This window comes from Ammospiza caudacuta, chromosome 7 (assembly GCF_027887145.1).
Source record: "Ammospiza caudacuta isolate bAmmCau1 chromosome 7, bAmmCau1.pri, whole genome shotgun sequence".
NCBI lineage: Eukaryota > Metazoa > Chordata > Aves > Passeriformes > Passerellidae > Ammospiza > Ammospiza caudacuta.
The window spans coordinates 41,753,642-41,777,823 of record NC_080599.1 but is presented as its reverse complement, the minus strand read 5'-3'; the positions used below and the strand labels follow the sequence as shown (position 1 = coordinate 41,777,823).

At 38.3% G+C, this 24,182-nt stretch overlaps 1 protein-coding gene across 1 annotated transcript in view; it reads left to right on the top strand.

The window, feature by feature from the left end:
* The window catches only part of LOC131559796 (BEN domain-containing protein 5-like), a 558,988-nt gene that overhangs the window by 198,805 nt on the left and 336,001 nt on the right, over nt 1-24,182 (top strand). The window contains exon 4 of the mRNA XM_058808276.1: nt 14,235-14,329. Within this exon, the coding sequence (XP_058664259.1) occupies nt 14,235-14,329 (95 nt within the window). The remainder of the gene's footprint in view (nt 1-14,234; nt 14,330-24,182) is intronic.

The window sequence follows — 24,182 nt, the reverse complement described above, 5'->3', positions numbered from 1 at the left end:
TGAAAAAACCACTTTTAGTGCATCTTTGTGCTAAAATAAAAACCCAAACAAACATCCCCCACACCTTTTGTAGCAGAGCGTGGTCCCTTCCCTCTCCTTCCTCTCTGCCTTCCCTTTCCATCGTCACAGTGAAAAAAGAAAACCTTAGGCTTTGCTAAGAGTTAAAGAATAATGTATTAATGGAGAAAAAAGGCAGACATTCTCCCATTTGAAATGTACGATTGTCTTCTGCATGCGCACAGAGGTCTTACCTAAAATACAGACTATCGAAAAAGAGGTTTCTGGGCATAAAATAGCTCTCATTGTCACATACTGCTCAAAAGTTATTTCTTCAAATGATATAAAATATTTTGCCTCTCATTTGTTCCGTTCTTTTTCAATAAATCAAATATGAGAGCTTTGTTGAAGGCAGTGTTCAGTGGAGCTCTTGTATCCTTTTTCTGACAGCTATGTTGTGACTGGGTAGTTATGTACATTTCTGTGGTGTAGAAGCATGCAGGGATCTTTTTTTTTACAGGGACTAAATGTTTAAAAGAATGGAGATATTTGAATTTTTATATCAATGTCAAAAAAAGAATATTTGCAGTTTTAATAATTCATTGTTTTCGTGTACTTTTTAGTTTTAGGTTGTAAAACAGAAGTTTGTTTGCAAAATGCAGAGTTTCTACAAATGCTTTTCAAGTGATCTGAGGTTGTCATCTGTCTGACAAAGACATTTTGTTTGAGATATTCATCATTTTGTGACGTTTGTGTTTTGTTTACATTGCTTCAGTAATTCACTTCTGGGACTAAAACTTGCTTTTGAGGTTTAGGCACACTGCAGGATGCCAAAAAAGCATCAGATTCTTCTGTATTTGAAAGCTTTTGGGCCATCAAGAGATCAAAAGCTGCCAGAATCAAACCTGAGATCTGCCATTATAAATAAGGCACTGACAATTCTTATTGTGAGAGGTCCTCCCAGGGGTGAAAGAAGCAAAGAGAAATGAATTGCCCTGACTTTTTCCTAAGAAAATTCTGGCTATGCAATGGTATCTTTCTTTGGGAAACCTGTGTGTATATTAGAAAATGGAGTCTGCCATAACATGTTCTGGCACTGAAATAACAATTTTTACTCAATTTAAAATCTATTAAGGTTAAAATAAACCTTATAATCCTTTTGTGGTCAGCCATACCAAATTCTGGAGACCAGAGCTGTCCTGATTTCAAACTATAATTTACTCTGCTAACCTTGTATTTGTATACAGAAACTTACAAAATGCAGAGAAAACATTTTTATAAACTTCAAAACAGATTTTTTTAATTTACCAGACCATTTCTCTGGTTTACTTTTCATGCATATATAAAGGATCATAATTCTTTACCAATTCTATTCTATTACACAGGTCTCAGCAGAAGTAACTAACTAGAGTAATTCAACATATTTACCAAGGGTTGTGTTTGTAATGAAACTTTTTCTATTCCCAGCTGTGTTTTAGCAATTTTTAAAAAAATAATAAACATGCTGTTAATGTGATTAAACCCTTGAAGCTATTTACAAGAGACTTCATGTATGTTTATATCTGAATGTCTTTCCTTTCTTCTGCTTGTTTGCTGTTGGTAAGGACATAATGCAGAACTGCTGTAGTTATCACATTGGAACTCAGCAATAAGATCATCCAAGCAAACATCTAGAACAATGTTATTTCAAAGCGATCTATAAGAATTGTTCAATAAAGAAAATGTTCCTTATATGTATAATTCAGCTTTATCTTTATTGATTTGTTCATATTTTTAATAGGTTTTAGAATTGTCAGTGTTCTAGTAAAATATCCTATAATCTGGTTTATTGTTAGGGTAATAGAGTTACAAACTTGGACAAAATTTTAATCTATCCTGCAAGGTAGTTGTTGTTGTTTTTTTTCCTATTGGCATGCTTTTAGAAGTCAATTCCTTGAGGAAGAAAAGGCTCAAAGCATGTGCTGTGAGGAACAATATGAGAAGAGGAATTGTCCTTTCCAAAAGAGGGAACCTGACTCATTTTTTTGACCCAACTCAGTTTTGGAAGTTGGGCATTTTTTAACATGGCAAAATCTTCATGGTAATATTTTTATGTCAGCATTCCATGGGAGCTGGCATGGTAAAGGCAAATAAGCAGCCCTGTTAGAACTGCCTTAGAACACAGGGAAAGCACAAGGGCTTGCAGGGAGTGAAGTAAAAAGCACAAGGGAGTGAAGTAAAAATTTCCCCTTTTTTATGTCTATGCTCTTATTTCTTAACAGGGCTCTGGTTCATGATGGGCTGTAACCTTTCCTTTAGCAAGCAGTACAACATACTTATATATTTACAGAAATGAGCTCCAGGAGGGGATTTAGCAGCTTTTTTCCTTCCCAAACCACAGACTCTTACAACAACAACTTCTGTTTGCTTTTTTCTGCTTTTCCTATTTTCTTCTTACCCCTCTTAGACTTGAAAAGTGAGTCTTTCCACAGTCTGAGTCGCAGTGATTAATTCTGAAGCTTCTCCTTTTTCTCTTGTGTAATTTTTTACTTGTATATGACTTTCTCATGTACAGTTTATTAAATTATTTTTATTATTATTTTTTTAGGGGCAAGGTTTTTATGCGGTGATGTGGGACTTCACTCTGCAAGTTCATTTGTGCTGGAGTCACAGGCAAAAGGAGAGGATATTTGAAATTTTGATGTGGGGGGCCTGTTTATCTCCAGGCTCTGATCTGGAGCTGTGCTGTCACAGGTTAGCAGTGCAGTGCTGGCATTGTCATCATTATCACATTTTCAAGTGGAAGGAAGGAAGGTCCCATATGGGGAAGCCTTGGGTGGCTCAGTGTTGCTATAGGACACAAAATAAAATGACACAGACGCTGGAATCTCCAAGGTAAAAATAAGGAAGTTTAATTTCTGACTCCAACATTTATAGGTTTTCCAAAGTGACAGGGGATTGGAGGATGACAGTGCCACCTCTCCAATGACAGTGGACAAACCAACAGTCCATCAAATTTCTCCTCCAGAAAAGAGTGCAAAACAATGAGTTATTTACAGAAAAGCACGTGAGAAAGTTCCTTAGAAAAACGTAAACATCAGAAGGCTTAGAAAAATTAAAAAAAGCCAGGGTGACAGCAAAGTTTGCAGTCAGTGCTGCCACAGAGCGTGGATGACTCAGCTCTCCCACCCCAGGGATCTCAGCAGCTGGGCTGGGCTGGACTGTTTAGATTTCTTTGATTTGTGCCCAGTAAATCCCTAATGATCCAGAACTAGGGCAGTGTATTTCACCCTCCTGAGGCACCCAGTGTGCTGCTCTTGCAGCTGACATCCCAAATCTGAATCACCATCTTATTTCTCGCAGTCACATTTACAGCTTCAATCTTCATTCCTGGCATAACTGAAATTCCTGTTGAATCCAGTGTCAAGCACATAAGGGACACAGAAAAGCATTTTCCCATGCAATGGGAATTTGTGCTTTGGTGACAGAGCACTGTTTCAATTTTGTGGGAAACTCCTCATTATTGTTAAGGTCATATTAGCATTTTTTGTTTATTGAATGTCTTCTGCTCCTGCCACTGCATGCACTTGTTTTGTTTGTATTTTCCTGCCTCCTTAGTGATAAGTGGGTTCCTTCCCCTCCCCAGGCTTGGCCACCAAAATAATGTTTGCAGATTTTGCCTGTGTGATACGTGGTTATAGGCTGGCTGTCAGAGCAGTGTTCATGAGGTGATGTAGCTATAGATATAAGTAAAATCAAGGAAAAAGCTATCATATGCATTGCAGCAAAAATAAATGTAAACTGCATTAGTGTTCTGGAAAGCTCAGGGCTGAAATGATACTCTGGGAAATGAGAGATGATCAGCTGTGATTGCTTCGTAAGGGAACTGAGGGATGTCTTGGATCTTTGATTACAAATTTTTTCTTTGCTAATAATTTTTATCTTGTGCTGTTACAATTTTAAAATTCTAGGAAATCTGAAAGGAATTATATTTACATATGGTTTCCAAAAAAACTTGATTCTTTTCCAAAATGAAAAAATTGAACAACATAAAGTGTGAAAGATCTTTTTGCAGCATTACGGTTAATATTGAGATGTTGTATTAAAATACTGAGTTATGAGAAGCAATGTTATCAATTTTCACATTTCCCCAGAAGGGTTTTCAGCAACTTTGAATATTCCATCAACCTGGCATATTAAAAGTGCAGAATTTACCTGTTAAAATGCACGGAGCATTCATAGTAGCCTCATAGCAGCCTGCTGTTACTGTTGCTTTGCAGAAGAATAAGCAACCATTTAGAGATGATGTTTTCTCTACCAGGAGGGCACTTCACAGCAGATTTCTACTCTACCTTTTGGAAGGGATCTGAAGGAAAATCAAATCTGTATCATATTGAAAGGGGCTTTGGCTGTACATGATACAATTTTTTTTAGAAAGATGTTCAGCCCTGTGCCATATTTATATCTTTTTGGAGCCTTGTTTTTGATGGAAAATTACCAGAATTTGTGTTGAGACTTGCTTAGTATCTGAGCAATGTTTCTTATAACTCAATATAATATAATAGTTTCAGCAAAGTACCAAATACTCAGTACTTCAAAGCCAATAAAGATGAGCAATCCATTTCCAAATTCCTTTTATTCATACAGCAGATTGATTTACATAAACTAACAAAACAATATTGCACTTAAAGTTGATCTGTAACAGTGATAAAAATGTGGCTGCATCACAAAGCTGCAGAAACGTCACTTCCAATCTACAGTGATCACTTACTAAGGATAAATGGTGCCTATGGGATTTTTGGCAAACCCAGCATCTTTCTCCCATAATTCTAGGCTGCCTTAAATCCTGAATCAGAAATCCACCCATGTTCAGCAAGAAAGTGTGAATGTTTGCTTAACTTTAAGCCTCTAGGAACACTTAAAGTGGAGCTAAATATTTATGTGATTGAGAGCTTTTCTGAACACAGATTTTTTTTTTAATCCGCATTTTAAACTCAGGCAGGGCAAAATGAAGTTTTACCTCTGGCATTTGAAAGCAAAAGGACCTGAGTGACTGGACTGCAGTTTTCCTGCTCACCCCAGTAATGAGAATTTGCCATTTTTACGCGTTTTCCCCCCATTCCAGTGCCAGGGAGGAATGCCAGAGGGGAATGACACCCATGTTACACAAACACAGCGCAGGGCACCTTGCTTTAAGACACTTAACTTTCCTATTGAAATCCTCCCTGCTCCTTTGTTTAGCTGTTCTGTTCATGACACTGCCAAAACATGTTTATTCCACATGCTGTGAATCACCTTTGCAAACAGACAGAGATCAGCATTTGAATCTAACATTCAGCATCTCAGCTCCAGAATGGGATTTTCAAAGCTTTGAGTGCAATTCATATATCCCCTCACTATTAGGGTTGGTTAAGGCAGTTCTGAGGTCTTATTCTAAATGTCAAATAGGCACACAAAAACCAGCAGGAATTAGATCAGATTTCCTTCTACTTACCCCTGGGTTTTCTTTTGAAGCACAAAACTTTGAATAGTCTGTTAGTACATGAGTTAAACTCTTGGAGTGGAATTCTAAGCAGTGGAAATTGAAAATACAAGAAATAGTGCTAAAGAACTGTAGAAATCATGAGCATTTTTTTTTTTCAAATCAATACTGCAAGCTCCTGGTTGTCAATGCTAAGATTCCAATGTGCACTAACACATCGATTACATTTTCTTATAGAAATCGGTGAATTGTGTGAATGTTGCAGTAATGAAAAAGGATTCAGCTAGAAAGAGCAGAAAAAACCCCAGTATTTTAACCCTGCAATACAGAAATAGAATGGATTATTAATTTTGCAAAGGAAAACTAGAGGGTACGTGCTATAATAATATCTCTCATTTTAATGAAATTGATAGCATGTAGTTTATATTTTCTCTCAAAAAACTTTTTTTTTTTTTCATCAGTGCTGCAGCTACGCCAGTAAGGATCCAATTCAAATTCTGTCTAAATATAAAGGAGCCGTACAATATGGGAAACCTTTATTCTATTACTATTCAGAGCCATGCATGGAAGAACATAGAAGGTTCAAAGGTTTCATTGTAATAGCTTCTAAAATGCTTGAATTAAAGAAAATAAAGGGAAAACCAAGGACCTCCATGAATAACCTGCACACAAAGCCCATCTGTGCTTAGTTACTGGAGAAGTAAATAGAGAGGGTTTATGTTTGCAAGGCTATGATCATAGTAACATGACCAAGACCACTGGCAGTAATAACCAGGGGCTGTACACATCAAAATGTCATTGTTTTCTAACCCATCAGAGAACACAGAGGCAAATACATTGGTGCTGGTTTTTGAGCTCTCCCATATATCCTGTTTTGCCTTCTATGTGTTATCATCTCCTTCTTTTCCCCCACAGAATTTTCCCACAAGCTCCAGACAAACGTTAGCTTTTAACTGTGAAAAAATGCCAGCTGCAAAAATACAAAGTAAACAATTGCTGGAAAAGCTTCATCCAAATCTCTCCCTTAACAGGGCTTTCTTTATCTTCCTCACAAGGACCTACACTTGAAAAGGCTTTTTCATTCTCATCTTCCAGCCTGGGTATCAGATGGATTTCTGCCTTTCTGTTTGCATGCTATTTAAATCGAGATTGTTACCTTCTGTGTGTTTAGGGATTGAGCAGAGTCATGATCCATACAAATATCAGTGCCACTCTGTCATTGTTAGTGCCGCTGTCACCTGCTGCCTTGCAGTGTTTGGGGTGAGAGTGTTCACACTCCACCTGCATGCTTTAAGCTCTGCATCCCTTTGGTGTCCATCACCAGGGTCTAATTTATAGGGAAGTGCATCCCTTGTTGGTAAGGGAGGCTTTCATTCTGGATCATGGGCTGATTTGCACTTTATGAGGGGCCCAGAAAAGCAGTCTGAGCAGAGTGTGTGGAATGCTCCCACATGAACTTAGTGCCACTTCATGCTCTGCTCTTCAGGACACACTTTATGCCAGTGCTCATAAACATGGGCTTTTGGTTCTTACCATAGTTCCTGTATGTGCTGACTTTTTTTGGCTCTTTCCCCTTTCCAGACTGATCTCATTGTTTTGAAGCCTCCTGTGGGGCCTGCACCATGAAGGGGATTTGCAGTAGAAAACATTTCATTGACAGCATTACCTTTTCGCACCGCCAAGAAGATGTTACTATTATAACCATTTCAAATCCTACAAAACCTTGTAGCATTTCTTCTCACTGGCTAAATAATTTCTATTAGGAAAAGGAAAATGTAAGTCTTTTCAGCTGCTTCCTCTTGAGGGATGTAAGATATCCGCAAATTTTGCTAACACGTTCCAGAACAGCCAGCTGTTACTATCCACCTGCAGCCATAATATTGATTGAAAAGAATATAGAACCTAAACATGGATAGCTTCTGTAATTATGCAGAATGAGTTTAATACATGATGCTACTTCAAATGTCATCTGGCAGTGGCTGCAGTGTGGCATGGAATCTATTAGGAAATAATTCAGCTGGTTGAGAAAGTCTCAGAGAAAGACTGTGCACTGTTTTCTTGTATTGCTGATTCCTGAAAATATTCATGGATGTGGAAAAAGGCAATGGCAAGACCAACAGGGCTCAGGCACCTGTCAGTTAGCAAATAAAAAGTTGCTCTCACATCCCTGTAGCTCTGCAATTTCCCAGCAATGGAAATAGAGGTGCCTCTTTTGCCAAAGTCTGCATATATATTAAGAGATAGGAAATAATAGAAGTACTTGTTTTTTCCCCCCAAGCTAATTAAATAAAGATGTCTTTGTTAGTTTTGCAAAAAATTTGACCTTTTGCTACAAAAAATGGAAAAAAATGGCAAGAAGGTTTCAGCTTCCAACCTGTTTTAAATAACTGTGTAGCCTGGTTATATGCCCTGTCAGGACTTGTGCTATTTTCTTTTTGATGAATCAACACAATTCAATATATGTCTTGTGACACATTTGCAATTCTATTGGAGATTTTGGCCCAAGGGAGCAAGGAACAGGAGTCAGTCTAATTACACAAGTGCTGGCTTTCCAAATGGACATTTCTGAGTTTTCAATTGAAAGTGTCAGATTATTGATGTTCAGATGAAAAGTTAGAACAGAAAGCTGACTTACGATTGCAAGAGAACAATACTGTTATTCTGTTCATTGAAAAAATTGCTGTTTTTCCAAAAAAAAGTTGAGCTGGGAAAACTTGGAGTGCCTCTTGCTCTCATAATTTTCAAGTCCAACAGGTCACACAGAGGAGCCAGGTTAGTGGTCATTCCACAGCATGGGATTACACTGGGAGTAGGAATTCTGCTGAAAATCCTTTTGAAATCTTTCTGCTGGACCAGGATCTTCTCCACAGCTTCCCCCTGTCATAGAACTTAGTGAGGTAAAAGTGAAATTCCAAATGGGGAAGGAGCACTGGCTTGCACAGGTCTTACAACTCCTGTGTGTCTATGCCTCAGCCTATGAGTTTGAGGGCAAAGAAGGTACTGGCAGAAAGGCCAGATAACTGGGCAAATGCCTAAACTTGTAATTATTTGTAAAAGCATTTTTTGCCATTGACCCACCATTGCCTGAAAACCACTCATACAGCTTAAGGGGGCTGGGCTGGCACCAAACCCAAGAATATCTCCCACACACAGACAAATACCACAATAAAGGCTAAACTAATTTAATAGTTAGCAAAGCATTATATCAGAAGTGTTGTGGTATTAAAATCCTTTGGGTCTCTTTTTAATGTTGCTCTTTGCAACATCCCAGGTTTCAGCATTCCTCTCTTTCAAGTAACTAAATGAAGATCTCTACCAAGGGAAAAACACTAATAATTCACAATCTGTAATACATTTGCTGCGTCACTTTCCTAAAATTTTGTTGTGTTGTAAAGACTCGACAGTTTCCAGTTAACAAGACACAGGTGCAGCTGATGAGAGAGGCTGGTGGAGCTCTCAGTGGTCCCCAGCATCCTCCCCCCTTTGAAAGTGAGAATTTATGTTCCCCTCCTGAGCATCAGCAGGTTTTGAAAGCTCCTTAGCTAAAGAGAAAAAGGCTAAATGCTGTCAATATTAAAAACTTTTCCATTTGAAAGGACAAGTGTTCCTACAAGGGGAAAAGAAAAAGCATGGCTTATTTTAAAATGTTAGCAGTAATGAATGATTTAAATTTGAAAAGGTCAGAAAAACGCTATTTGTAAGTTCTCATGGGGGATTTTGCACAGAGCTGACTGTTATATTACTTGTTTTCCTCAGCATTGATAACAGTTGCAGGTGACACTTTTTTCTTGCCATTTGGAAGTCCCTCCAGTGTAATTTATTTTTGTACAGCTTTGTATAAGGTGCTTTGTCAGAAAGGATCCTAAAGACCTTCTGACTCAAATACCAAAATGCAGCACTTTTTTTGGTGAGCAGGCAGCAATCCTTTGTTGCCACTTTCTCACATTCACAAATGGTGTCTCAAAATCTCACAAGTCATGAGTTTGGTTCATTTTTCTTTCTTTGTGTTTTTTTTTTTTTTTCCTTTCTCTCCTTCTGAAGTAGATCTGCCCTTTAAAGGGATGAAAACTTATATCTTTACCTTTTAAAAAAATGAAGGAAAGGATAACCAAGAATCTTTCCAAGACAAGAACCCAACTCAAAAAAGGTGCAGGTTTCAGGAATTCACAAAACACTGTAATATCTAAAGAATCTACAGGAGAGGAAAGCAAGATCAAGCAGCATAAGCGAGGCAGAGCACCATGATATCCACCACCTTTGGATTTTAATGTTCATTCAAAGAAAAGAAGCTCAGCTTAATTTCAGCTGAAATGTCTTAATAGTAACACTTAGTGCCCAGTTGTCTTATTTTGGCTGATTAAATGAAGAAATTGTTCATGACTGACTTCAAACAATTGGTCCCCAGGTACTTTGATAGCTCATACTGGTAGCAATCAGCATTGTCCACTGAATTGAAATTGTTAGGCTATTAATATTAAATATATTATCTAATTTTAAATATTTAATACATGTATGTTACATCTGTGAATGTACAGTATTAAGAAACCTGACACTTCCTACTGCAAACCCTATTTTCAGTTAGTTAAAACTTCTCATACTTGTAATGATTTGACACAAAATTTTCCGTGCCAGGTGTCTGCCTCAGGCAGAATTTTGTGGTGTTCTATGGTATGTTTGTTTTTTTTTTTTTTTTTCCCTTTTAATGTCAACCAGAGCTGCACATTTATTTCTGTGAGCAGCCAGCCAGGGAAAACCATGCAAAATAAAAACTATGCAAAATGGGAGCCTTTTTGAAGGGACCTAATGTGTCCTGATCCTGGGGGAAGGCGCTTAACCTTTGTCAAAGGTGTGACTTTCTTTTGGAAACCTGCTCCAGTTGGAAAACCTGCTGGGAGAACCCTGTGCTCCCACCAGCCTGTTGGAATATGATGCTCAATGCCACCATCCCCTCTCAGAGCCTTCAGCTCCAAACCAAACCCACCCTGCTGTGTGCTTGCTCCCCAGACAGCCAGCAGCTCCTTCCAGCACCAGTCAGGAAAACTGCTGGCAATAAGAAGAAAATGTGATGTAATTCAGCCACCTTTCCTCCTTTTGTTCATGGCTCATCTTTATCTTGCTCACCTTAAATATACTGAGCATCTCTTAATACCTGATTGTGCTTTTAATTCGTGAAGTAAGTCTGCAAAGGATTGTAAGGAAAATCAGACATAAATTCAATTTCTATGTAAATTTTAAGGCTAAAGGAGGTACCAAGCTTTTCCTTTGTTTTCTGTCTGAGTGGTTTTATGAGCAAGATACCTTCAATTTCATACTTATTGCCCATGTTATGGAAAGAGGTCCTCCTCCTTCTTCTCTCAGTAGGCAGAACTTGCCTGCCTTGTCTCATGTTCTCCAACATCTGTCTCAGATTTGGCAGCCCAAGCACAGAGCCTGAGACTGCAGCAGTTTTCTTCCCTCATGCTGTGAAGCCACAACACATCCTGGTGCATCCCCAGGAGCGTGGTTTGACTCGGTGCTCTCCTGAGAGGACTTTCTGCACCATGCCTCTTCCACCTACCCAGAAACTGCAGATCAGTTTACCAAAATAATGCAATGGATTTAAGATTTTATCCTAAAACGGAAGCAAAAGCACAGAATTATAATTTCTGGTACAGCATCAGTTTGAATATTGCTTCTATTAGCGGTGTTCATACATTCCCAAATACCCAACAGGTATTTTTATTGTAAAAATTTCCACCATTTTTCTCTGTATTGATGCTCTGGAGACCAGAACAATTTATAGGGAATTTTAAGTACATTTAATCTAATTTTATTTTCTTAACTTGACATTTCTTAAATTCTTGAATACTCATTTTGGAGTATCTCAATTATATTGCTTACAAGATTGTAAGATGACAATCTTGTACATCTCTATGACTGATATAATAATTCAGAATAGTGATCATTTTCTTGCAAAAAATGTTTTAACATGCTCAGTTTGTTTTTAGTCCTTTTGCTTTTTATGCTACCTAACTGGTGTGTTAAAGGCTATAAGTATAGACAGAAATTAGACTAAAAATTCGAATGTGCTCACTTTGTTTCTCTTCCTTTTGCTCTTTATGCTGCATAACTGCTGTGTTAAAGGATATAAGTATAGACAGAAATTAGACTAAAAATTAGATCTGTTCAGCAAAACTTTGATTGCTGTATCACAGCCTTTTATGACAGCATTCAGTTCAAAGCTGTTTGCATACCTTATTGAGCAAGCTGCATATTTTTCCAGCGCGTGTATCCAGTGTGCATCCTGTAGTCATTACATTTTCGCACACTCCACTGGCTGAGCTGCATGGACTATTTTAACCATCACCAGGAACACTTGACGGAGTTCAGCTGCTCATTTGAGTGCTTTGGTTTGTGTGCTTTATGGCTTCAGTGGAGTGTGTGTGTGTTGATAAAGTTCTGCTCTGTGCTGTTAAACCTTTGGTTCTGCCAACCCAGCTCGGTGCCATGCTGGGGGAATTGCACGTGTTGCTGAGCGCCCGCTCCGCGCTCGGGACGCAGTAATCGGCGGTGTTTTGTTAAATGAGCTGCATATTTTTGTTTTTATATACATTGCTTACCCAGTTGTGTACATTTGCCCAACTCATTATACAAAATAAGCTTGATTGGAATAAGAACATTCTCTACCAGCTGTCTGCTCTGAGTCAGTATGTAACAAAATTAGCAACTTTCCCTTTCCAACAGTGACATGATTGCATCCAAAGTTTAAGGCAATTGGTTTGGAGATCTTGTTTGTTTCATTCACTCCATGCAAACATCAAGATTAACAAACCAATTTGTTGCAACTTAATTTGTTTTCAAAAATATGAACAGAGTTAAGTAACAGAGGAAAATCTGAGCATTCTAATAGAGGGAAATGTTTCCATGTAGAGCATAAAGCATGTAGAGACCTGAATACCATTCTCTAACTTAAAGCCGTCCATTATAAATGCAAGATGGAAAATAACTAGAGACCTCCCAAAGTGGATATTTCATCAGATAAGCAATAGCCTAAATAACTAAAATTAAAAACATAACATTCTGTAAATTTAAGTGCATTCTTTTATCCAGTTATAAAAATAAGTTCATCTCATGACCAGTAGAAAATCTCAAAATGCATGGAAACTCTTGCACAGGGATATGTAGTTTCCCTACTGCCTTTGGTGCAAAATTGAATTACCACCTTCAAAAAAGTGATTTTCTCAACTTGCTAGTTTTTCATGTCAGTTCTAGTCAAACCTAGAGGTTATTTTTAGATTTTGCTTTTACTGATTGGCAGAATTTGCAGCATAGAAGTATGTGCTCCCATTCACAAAATCTTCAGCACTACCTTACCTCAAAAAAACCTTAATTTTTCTTGAGTACAGAGCCACTTAGCGCTATGCAGTTTACCTGGCTTCCTACCTGTCCCATATGAAAGGATAAATGTGCCTGGTTCCTGTTGGTGTCCCACTGCTGATTCCTTTCACTTTAATCTTCTCACTCCCTGTAGCCTGAGCAGACTGTCTGGAAGGTCCAGATTTGATTTTGCAAAGTTTTACATATGAAAGCTTGTTGTTTTAGTCAAAAATTGTTTAATTTTTAAACAGTGATCAATCTGTTCTTAGGCTTCTTGTGGACCATTATGAAGGGTGCCAATGTTACAATAGTTTGCTCTAAAAGAGAAGTGTGAATATATTTTTTAGTGGTTTGTCTTCACTTTTACCTTTAAAAAAAACAAATTTAAAGAGAGATAGAAATTGAATGTATCACTATATTGTGGACTGTTTTATAGAAACTAATTTAGACTTCATATTTTGTTTTCTTGGAGTACGTCAACACTGTGTATCAAAAGAGTACAACAAATGAGGGATACTGCATTTGGCATCTGAAAAGTCAGTGTTCTCCATGAGATGAGCTAGATCCAATTTAGATTTTCTTAACAGAGACAGAATAAGTAATTTTGTATGAAATGACTTGAAGCAGACAGATGGTAAAGAAAAAGGTTTTGTCTCTGTTTTCTCTTGTCTTCCCCCTGCATTAATTTGCTTTTAGTGTCAGTCCATTACCCTTAAAGATCTAAATTCTAGTCTTCCCTTGACCTATTAAATATCATCATTTTCCCCAAAGTTTTAGTTTAAACTAAGATCAGATTTAGAATATTTTCTTCGTATTCAAACAACTGATGGCTATGTGCAATTTCTGGGTAGATATCCTGTACACTTCTTGCAAAAGAAAATTCTTCCTTTTGCCAGGGGAAGAGAAATATTCCTATCATGGTACTCAGGGACATGGTTCATCCACAGACTTGGCAGTGCTGGATTTAATGGTTGGACTTGATCTTGGAAATCTTTTCCAGCTTCAGCAATTCTATGTTTCTATCCTTTCTATCCTATGATTCTGTGAAGCAGTTAGAAGGTTTTCTCAAGGAATGCTACTCCATCTCCCAGCTTTCCATCCACCTCTATAATGTTAACTGCAGCACACTCTGCTCATTTTTTCATCTGGTTAGGATTCCAACTGAAAAATCAGTGTACTAAATTAAAAACATGTATTTCACATGTATCAATGCAGTGTGAAACAACATGGACATTTTAAATACTTGGAACAGACAGGATATCCATTATCTGAGTCCATGGAGAATACCAATAATTCATAAACTACACATCTATTGTATATGTTATCTGAGCATATTTTTATGCATCTGGTATGGACAACACATGTAGAAAGTCTTTCAGAATTTAAACCTGATGTCTTTTCCTTTTTTTTTCCTCTCCAGAGAGTAATTTTCAATGTTGTCAACTTCAGTAAAACAAAAAGCCTCTACAGAGATGGGATGGCTCCAATGGTGAAATCCACAAGCCGACCAAAATGGTGAGTTATTCTCTCAAAGAATTAATGAGATAAACGCATTTTACTTGGCATTTGTACCAAAGACCCCATGGTTGAGGAGCACTTTTACCTGAGAGTATGAGAACCTTGATGCAGCAGCGTTGTGACGACAGGTTCTCTTTGGAGCAGATGTGAATGTGAATTCTGGAGGCCCCTGTAGTGCCTTGTTACAGGTGCCATGACTGAAGGGATGTCCATTTGAGCAAACTGAGCAGTCAGGGCTTGGGGCAAATTGTTTTTCAGCAACTTTCCAGCTCTTAGGACAGTAATTGTACCATTTTTCGCCTGCAGTTATCTCCCCAAAAAAATCTGCAAATATTATGGGAGATGGACTGGGGTTGGTCTGGTTTTGAAAAGCTGCTTGGAATTGTTCTGCCTTTTTTGGGGTGGCTGGAGTTTGGTGGGAGAATGTGAGCTCTGAGCTCTGCCACGTGAGTTGACCTCATGTGAATGAGCAGTGCTTGGTCTAAGGCAGAGGGAGGCCAAGCAACCTCATCATCAGCTCCATAAAATGTACAAAATGGGAACTCATGTGCATATTAAACATGTGAATACCCATATAGATTGTACATTTTCTCAAAGCAAATGTAATGAAACATCTACTGTGAATAATAATATGTAAATCTAGTGAGTCTGAATGCATGCAAGACTCCCAAGAATTATTTGATTTGCCTTTGCCAGGAGACTTGTTTGAATATGGATAGTGAGGTTAGGCCAGAGGTGTACAGTAAGTTATTCTTGTCAGCCTTCACAGCTGCTGCTTTTTATTGGTTAATTAGTGATACATTTGATCAAGCTGGACATTATCTGGGCTTTATGAATATATCTTTCTTAAATGCTTCAACTGTCACAAATTTTCCACTCACAAGATGGAAATGGTGGTCATAAGATTGTTCTCATTGTGTGGCTTCCTCTTCATATGACCAACAGAATGGATATTTGGCTTTTTGTCTAGATGGCAAGGTCATATGGACAAAAGAACTGACTCACAGTAAAGTTAGTGGATTGAGTCAATTCCAGCTCAATAGGAACATGTAATAACATTGAAAATTAATTTAAAAAAATCCATTGCATTTAGTGTTTTTGTAGCAAAAGCCATGTTAATTGTGTTTACTATTTAACTTCAGAAAAATCTTTTGGGGCATTTCAGGGCCACATTTATCAAGCATATTTTAATCATCTTTCAAAACCTTTAGCTTCTCTCACTGGGGTCTGGTATTTGCAGCTAAGTGTATTGTGTTTTAAGTTTATCTATAAATCACATATTGCTTTCATACAAATTTTATGCCTTACTTTGGTTTCAAATTAAAGTGTAAATCTTACAAAACAATGCAAAATGGACTTATTTTTTTAGAACACAGAGGCTCCTTCACTATTTTTAAAACCGATTTCTCTTCAATTTCCCTGGAGATCTATTTATTTTTGTGTTTTATATTTTTAGAGGATGTATTTTGCTCCCATGAAAGTGAGGAATGAATAACATTGCCTGAAGCCAGGCACAGTGTAGGCAGCAGGTGCTGAGCAGCTTCCTTTTACAGGGCTACTACCACACTTTAATCCTGTTTCAAAAATTCAAGATGTAATTTTTTTTCTTTAAAAAGGTGATTATTCTATTAAGATATTTTTATTTTTTTCTAATAGTCTGCATATGAAAACATCTTGCTTTGCTTTGAAGGTGCACATTAATTCATACTGTTATCAGGGACCTTGGTGATATTGGGGTCTACTCAGTATAATTTTCTGTCTTGATGTTAATAGGATTTATGCATGTGTTTGCCAAGTGGGAAAACATATATATTATTTTTGGATATATGAGCTCTATCAGGGCTGTCTTCCATTTGGATTATGCCTTTCACAGTTACCTCTGTATCTGTTTCCATGGCATTCTAGTGCAACCTGTAAACAAAATTTTCTCTTTCTCTGTTTGCTGAAATAGGATTTAGCAGCAGTGGCAGCTGCTGTTGCAGCACACAGGTGGCTGTGGTCCTTGAGCACGAGCAGGGCAATATCCAGCTGCATTGATTGGATCCTGTTTGATGTTCTGTATGTATTAGTCTTGTAAGCAATACCGGATCATTCAATGCTGCAAAAGTGCTGAGCTCTACATGAGGGGAGGAAGGTGTGGAGGGAAACTATTGGAACTCTCCACCTCATATTAGGGTTTATGTCAGCATAGCAGTTTTTGTGGGCACAATGTAATTAAATTAGAAAATGATATATTAATTAAAAAAAGCTGAAGAAAGGCTAAAGGTTTTAAAATCCAGTTAAAGGGAAGATTACCAGTAGCCATGGGCTACAAATATTCTGTAGGTCAGGCTTCATCTCTGAACTCCTCTTTATGAAATATTTGAGGAATTAATCATTATTGTGCCTGCTTTTGTACTGTACCAAAATTCACCCAACTTCCTCTGACCACACTGATAGGCACAACCCTGTGTCACACATGACTATTCCACTCCCTTTTTAGATGATCAGTTTTTATTTTTAGGTGATAAAGTGCCTTTTTTCCTTTTTGCATTTGAGAGATATAGGTTCATTATCCCTCTTAATAGCAGATGTTGAAGCCCGAGTTAAGACTTTTGGATTTAAATGAAAACTCCTCCTGTATTCAGGCTAGAATTTGACTGCATTGCTCACAAACCCCTGCATATCAAAAGTAGATTGGCCTCCAGAGACTGTGAATTTTAATATTTGTTTTGAATGTGGTTATGCAAACATGGCTCCGAGCTTTGCAACACTTTGTGAGTTTGATTCTTGACTCTGGAACAAATTGCTGCCAAGTGCTCTTGAAGTAGAGAGTGTGTCAAACAGAGATCAACGTTTTTGACCTGTATTCTCTTGCCCTGTGGGGTAACATCTTTAAATGCAGACAGCATCAAGGTTCAGCTCAGTGTTACTGATGTAAATGGAGTATATCACTGTCATCAAAGCATTCTATGTGGACACAGATGTTCTGCTGTTGACATATTCTTCTCTTTTGAAGCAAGGCCAAACATTTCCAGTAATGAGCTACTGGAAAAGAGGAAGCAGTAGGGATATTCTTGAGGGATAAAGAAAAATATAGGTTTCACTGTAAAGAAAAATATTTTTTTTTTAAAAATTAAAGCCCGCAGAAAAAATTTTGATTAAAATGATGTGTATGTTTTCCCCACATGTGGTCATGGACACTAAATACTAAGGGATTATATCAGTTGTATCAAATTCACTGCATTGAAGCACAGCTCACATATAGAAATACAGCAATGTGTCACACCTTGTGACATCAGTTGCTTTCCACAGTAGACTGGACAAGATAAAACTCAAGATTTTATTACAAACCAAGGAAACAGGCTGTGTGACTTTAAAATTTTGCTTAAAATGTACTGTTTTTTCAGCTATATTGCACCAAGATTTTAGAGAATTGGAGGGTATTTTGAAATCAAAAATTACTATATATAAATTTTTAATATAAAATCTCAGTATCATGGAGACCTGTTCTGATTTGCCTGTGTCTGTTTTTCTTGTTTAGTGGATGTGAAGAATTTGAAGGAAGATGGATTTGAGGAAATTGAATTTTTGCTGGGTTTATGGGCTTTGTGCTATAATCCTATTTTACTTTGCTGCTTGATTTAGGTGCAACATTATTTTGTTGCAGTTTCTTAATCATGTTTTCACACGAAGAGCTCTGTCTTTGGAAGTAAAGGTAGTGAAAAGGCCTGCCATGTGGGCATAGCAGTGGAAGACCATCTAAGTCCGTATACTGTACTAATTTATTGATTGCACAAAGTTTTACAAGTTTCTCAAAGTTAAAAAGAAGAGTGAATTGTTCGAGAGGCAGCAGATTTTCCAAATGATGAAGTGAGCAAATATTCCCTTTGGGCAGAGAGCAGCTATAATTCTTGATTATTCAGTGTGAGCATTGCCTCATTGGGGACATTAGTTTTTCAAATTGTGCTAATCTTTTAAAAGTAACAACTGGCCACTCATCACCTTAGGTATTTCAGCAAGATCATGTGCAAAACTCTAATTAGTATTTATAGAACAGCAACTCCTCCCAGTAGAATAGTAGCAGTGGCTGGCAAATATCTGGTTGACACCTGTTAAGTCTTTAGACATCCATTGTATTTTATTCTGCATTTCAAATGAGTAGAGAGCAGTAGGTGAAGTCCCCATAATTAAGGGATAAAAGATAATAAATAACATGGCTCTTGAGTGGATGAACACAAGGTTAAAGGCTGTTCTGCAGTTTTGATGCTGTATTTCAGGAACTGTTTGTTTGTGAGTAATAATGCTAGCTAAAATATTACTGAGCCTTCAGCATACGGAGGATTTATGTCTAGATCTAAATGTGTTTTGTTTATAATGTCAGATTTTAAACTGCTTCTTGGCAAAGCAGCTTCTTTCTTCCCTGTCTTTTATCTCACTCAGCAGTGATGGCTTTTAACTGGGTAGGCCCCTTCCCCAGCAAGCACTCTGCTACCTCTGCTGCTAAAACATCTACTGCTGAACGCTCATAACACATCGCTTCTGAAGTGTTTTTCTTTTCCAGCAAACCTGGAAGCACAGAAAAACTTCTGGGTAATTAATTCAAATTTGAATCTTTATGTATCTTGGTAAATATTGTCATGATGAGGAATTTTGGTAGACATCAAGAAAAGCAATGTAAGTTTTATGAACAATACTCCCATATGTTCCATTCATCAGAAGGGGACAAGTCTGAGAAAATCTGAATTTTGAGTAGCTAAAATGTGTTGCTTCTTGCCAAGTTTCTTTAACATTTGTGTCTACAATGCAGTGTTACAATCACTACCATGTCTACCAGGCTGCATTATACATTCTGAGACTTTCAGCAGCATTTTTAGTATGTATTTATATATCTTTAGCCATAAGATAAGCTGTTTGTGAAATGAGCTGTCATTTGTGGTGAAACAGTTTGAGAATAAAGCACTAAATATATATATAGCTTGCTAATCTGAAAGACTAAAACTGCTTACTATAAAATATGTGGCAGGCTGGGGCCAGTGATAGCATCACCTGAATTTAGGTGAGGAAGATGAACAAGCTGTTAGCATTACCTGATTCTTTCCATGGCCTGTTTTACAACTTTGGCTACTCCTGGAGGTTTGTTCTTCTGCCAGCTCTGTGATGTCATGTGTGCTTGCTCCTGCTTTCCTGAGGGATGTGGTGAGAATGTTTTTGGAGGCTCAGGAATGTGTCCCCGTGGCACAGGTGGGTGTTGGTGCAGCTCCAGCTCCTCCCTCATCCTGCACAGCTCTGCACAGCAGCACCAGCCTGGCAGTGGTTAAAACCAAGCTTTGAAGGAAGAGAAAGAGGATTTAGTCTTGGTCTGGGTCTTGGAGAGATCCAAAATCAGCTGTACAGCTCCAAGCACAGGAGTGGTAAGGGAGTTGAGACAAAGGAATGGGGGTGGCAGCTCCTACAAAAATGCCTTGAGAACTGTCTGGGGAACCACAGCTGTTGCAGACAGCTGTTGCAATTTTATGGAAAATCCTTTCCTTAGGATTTTTCCTCCTGAGAAGATGAGAGGCCTCAGGAACAAAATGCAAACATTGATTATCTGCTGCTGTGGAATGCAACAGGGGCATCTGTGATTGGCCCATGTTGGATGTTTGTAATTAATGGCCAATCACAGTCAGCTGGCTCAGACAGAGAGCCGAGCCACAAACCTTTGTTATCATTCTTTGCTATTCTATTCTTAGCCAGCCTTCTGCTGAAATATTTTCTTCTATTCTTTTAGTATAGTTTTAATGTAATATATATCATAAAATAATAAACCAAGCCTTCTGAAACATGGAGTCAGATCCTCATCTCTTTCCTCATCCGAGAAACCCTGTGAACACGGTCACAATAGCCTTCATTTAAATAACTTACAGCATTTTATTTGGAGAAAATAGGGAAAAAGGCATTTCAGTATCAACCTTTTGAAATCCCACGTTGAGTGAAAAGCAGAAGCTTTGTCTTGGTCTTAGTGCAGCTCTTTGGCAGAAAATATCTTTTTAGACAGGTTTCAGGCTGGCATGTATATTAAAGTGAAATAACTGCCAATCCCTGGGTAAATTAATGTTTGTGTGAATCTTGCAAAATAAAAAATACCGGTTCTAACCACTCTACAAACCTGTAAAATAAACACACTCTCTTCCTCTTTCCCAGATCAGCAAAGGTGGTTATTCCTGGAAGTAGAGAGGAGATTCCATATCACTGATATGGAATCTCCTCTCTGCTTGATATGGAATCCACTGATATGGAATCTACTCTCTACCAGTGATATGTCCCAAGTGAACATATCACTGTTATTAACAACAGCTTTTGTGGAATACAGGAGATATTATATTCTGCTGAAACAATGTTTGAGTCAGATCCCAAAATTAATGTGTTTATTGTGTAGATTAAATGGGATTTGTGTTTTATTGGAGGGATACTTCACTGCAAATTTAAGATGGAATTATGTTGGAGAAAACTAATAACAAAGAAATTAATATAAGGAAAAGAAAATGAGTTTTAGGATTCCAAGATAAAATGATGAAGAAGTTCCAAAGGCTGCTATGCCATCATGAAAAACCCTAGCTGTTTTATATGTATGTGTGTGTTTCCTCATTTATCTAACTGATCTCCTATAAATCAATTTATTTAGATTACAGCAAAGTCAAAAGGCCCCAGCCAGGATCAAGACTTATTGTGCTTAGTGCTGTGGAGACATATAAACAGACAAAGTCCTTTTTTAAAGTTGTGAAAATTTTATGATTGATTTCAGTAAGAGCAAAGTTAGGCCAATACTGAGCCTTTCTGAAAATTCCATCCTTAAAGATTTATTCCAAGCAGTAACTGTTTAAAAAATGACATACTGCTTACATAAGAGTCTAAATATTTGATGGTTATAGTATTTACATCTAAAACACCAGAGGCTATGTGCTTTAATACCTCAATCTGTTTCCCATATACTCTGTCAACATGAGTTCCCTGCATTGATTGAGGGCACTCTGTGATCCCTAAGGTTGTATTCATGAAAGGTTACCCTTGGCACTACTTTATTCATGAAAGGTTTGAAGCCCATAGGAAACAAATGGGTTTGTTCCTGTTAGGTGCATTTTTGTCATCTATAAATACTTAATTACTGGGGTTCTGATGAGAACTTCAAAAAAATCTTAAAAGCATACAGTTGTGTGAAAATAGCTCCCCCATCACCAGTGCAAACCACAATGAAATTTGCAGTTGGGAGATTTTGTGGCAGTTTAAAAGAACTGAATTGTAGGTTTTTCCCACTACAGTCCATGGTATTGAGTTTAATAGCTGCAAAATATGACCAGAGCTGTGCATTATATCCCATCTTGAAACAGGTCATTCTCTCTCCTCAGGTGATGGGCATTTGGTGGAACTGATTGCATGAAAAAGTGTTCACAGAACTGGGTCCCTAACCTTGGCAGGTTTAACAAAAAGTACATAAAATTGAAGCTTTTTTCCCCCTGAAATGAGTCTGTAAGTTAGATAAATATGGGCAGCACTGAGCTCAAAGTAGAGTCAAACTACCAAGAGGACATTGCAGCTTTTCATTGCAATTTTATACTTTGGGCTAATGGAGTGAAGCAGAATGAAAATCACCTCTGTTAAGAATGGCATTTATCAGCTGTAAGTACTTAGTAGTAAGAGCTCTACACAGACAAAGCTGAGTGTCACCAAGAAATGTACTTGAAAATCAGACTGTTAACACAAGACTACACAAATAAGAGCCAAAAACTGTAATCAGAAAATGTAACATCTCTTTAAGAATCTTTTAATGGTCTGAAGAGTGCTAGACAAGTTGAATTTAACAAGATGTAATAACCTATGACATAATATAATTGAGAATGCACCAGGACGCAGCACAGTCAGGTTAAATTTTGGCTTTCCTTCACTTAGCCTTGCAACTTTAAAGATCTTTCAACACAGGGTTTTAAAAAATACATAGTCCTGTTTAAATTTACATATGACATAAAAGCACAGAATGTGCAATACATCAGAAATACAATTCTAAGCAAAGTTAAGGCTGAAACATCCAGCCTAATATTTTTAAGTGTTTGTTTGAATCATTAACAACAAAGTTTTTTATTCATTTGCTGTGAAGAAACAATGTTTAGTGCAGAGGAAAAGGTGTGAATTTCTGATAAAAGTGAGACCGTTATCGGGTGCTTGCCTTATATTCGAGGTGCCATGGAAAAAGTCAAAGCAATAAGTTCAATTTCTCTTTTAATAGAAAATAAAATAGAAGAGAAAAACATTTTGCTGTACTGTGGAAATTGAGAACTGTAGAGAAAATAAGCAGTAAATAAGTATGGCAAGTGATAATGCAGCATCAGAACATTAAAATAATAGGTGCTGTATATTGAACTTGGACTCATGGGATTCAACAGTTGTATACAAACCCAAAAGATAAAAACCTGGGTTTTATGCTGTGATTACTAGGGATAAGTTATGAATTAACTTCTGTATGATATGGCACATATTTGGAAGAATTAAAATTTAATGATAATACAATAGGGGTAAGATCTTTCCTGTATCTCTAGATGCTGAGGCAGTGCTTAAAGTTTGTTTTTTTAAAACTGTTTCAAGTAGGATTATTGAATTCCAGCTTGAAAGTGAAACTTTGTCTTCCTGCTTCACTATATTAAGCATCTCTGAGATTGAAAACCTAGCAAGAGCTCTCCTAGTGTGATTAGAAAGTATCCAATATTTTTTGGCAGCAAATACTAATTCCAATCATTCTGTCTAGTACTGCTCAGGCAGCATGAGGATAACTGGCTGTCAGATGTTTTGGGTAATGGAAAGGTGAGGCTCCAGGCTCTCAGGGGAAAGCTGGCAGCTCTGCTGACAGTTCCCTGCCTCTGGAAAATCAGAGTGCTGCTGGGGAGGGGATGGGCTGTGCTGGGTGAGTGGTCTGGGCAGGGCTGGTTCCCGGCTGGAACAGCATCCCTGTGGAAACCACGGGTCTTTGGTAGAGGTCTGAACCACACAGTGCCTTCATTACCACCCTCAGGTTTCCTTGCAGCTTTCCCTGCCTTCTGCTGAGCTCCTCTGGGTGGGATGCAGGGCTGGGTTGTCATTATGGGCTCCCAGGGTATTGGGCAGCTGGTCTGGGGCATTTCCTGGTACCTGGGGGGGGCATTCCCAGGCTGGGCATGCCCACAGCTTGAATGTGCAGGTGGGTGGGGGTGAGGAATGAAGGTGGGTGAAGGAGAGCAGTGCAGATGAGTGAGGAGCGGGCAAAATGGTGTTTCTGTTTGGTTGTTTGAAAATGACTGGGTTCTAGCATTTCTGAGGCGCTGCTGTAAAATTCAGCTGTAAAAATGCTGAATTCATTCTGTGCAGATGGGTGGCAGAAGTGCAGTGCGGGTGGGCAGAGCAGATGGGTGAGCTGTGCAGGTGGGTAGGGGTGAACAATGAAGGAGAGCAGTGCAGGTGGGCAATGCAGGTGGGTGAGCAGTGCAGGTGAGCAGTGCAGGTGGGTGAGCAGTACAGGTGAGCAGTTCAGGTGAGCAGTGCAGGTGGGTGAGCAGTGCAGGTGAGCAGTTCAGGTGGGTGAACAGTGCAGGTGAGCAGTGCAGGTGGGTGAGCAGTTCAGGTGAGCAGTGCAGGTGGGTGAGCAGTGCAGTGCCCACCCTCAGGGCTGTACCTGCTGCAGGTGGTTCAAAGCAGCCCCTCAGGGAGACGGATGCTCTGAGGTAGAAGGGGATCCCCACACGTCCCGGCCAGGGAGGGATTCCTCAGCTCCTACACCAGCAGCATGTGAGCCCTTACCTCATTTTATCTTTTAATAATGATTGGTGTGTGGGAATTGTTAAAAATGTTGATAAAGAAGCCATAA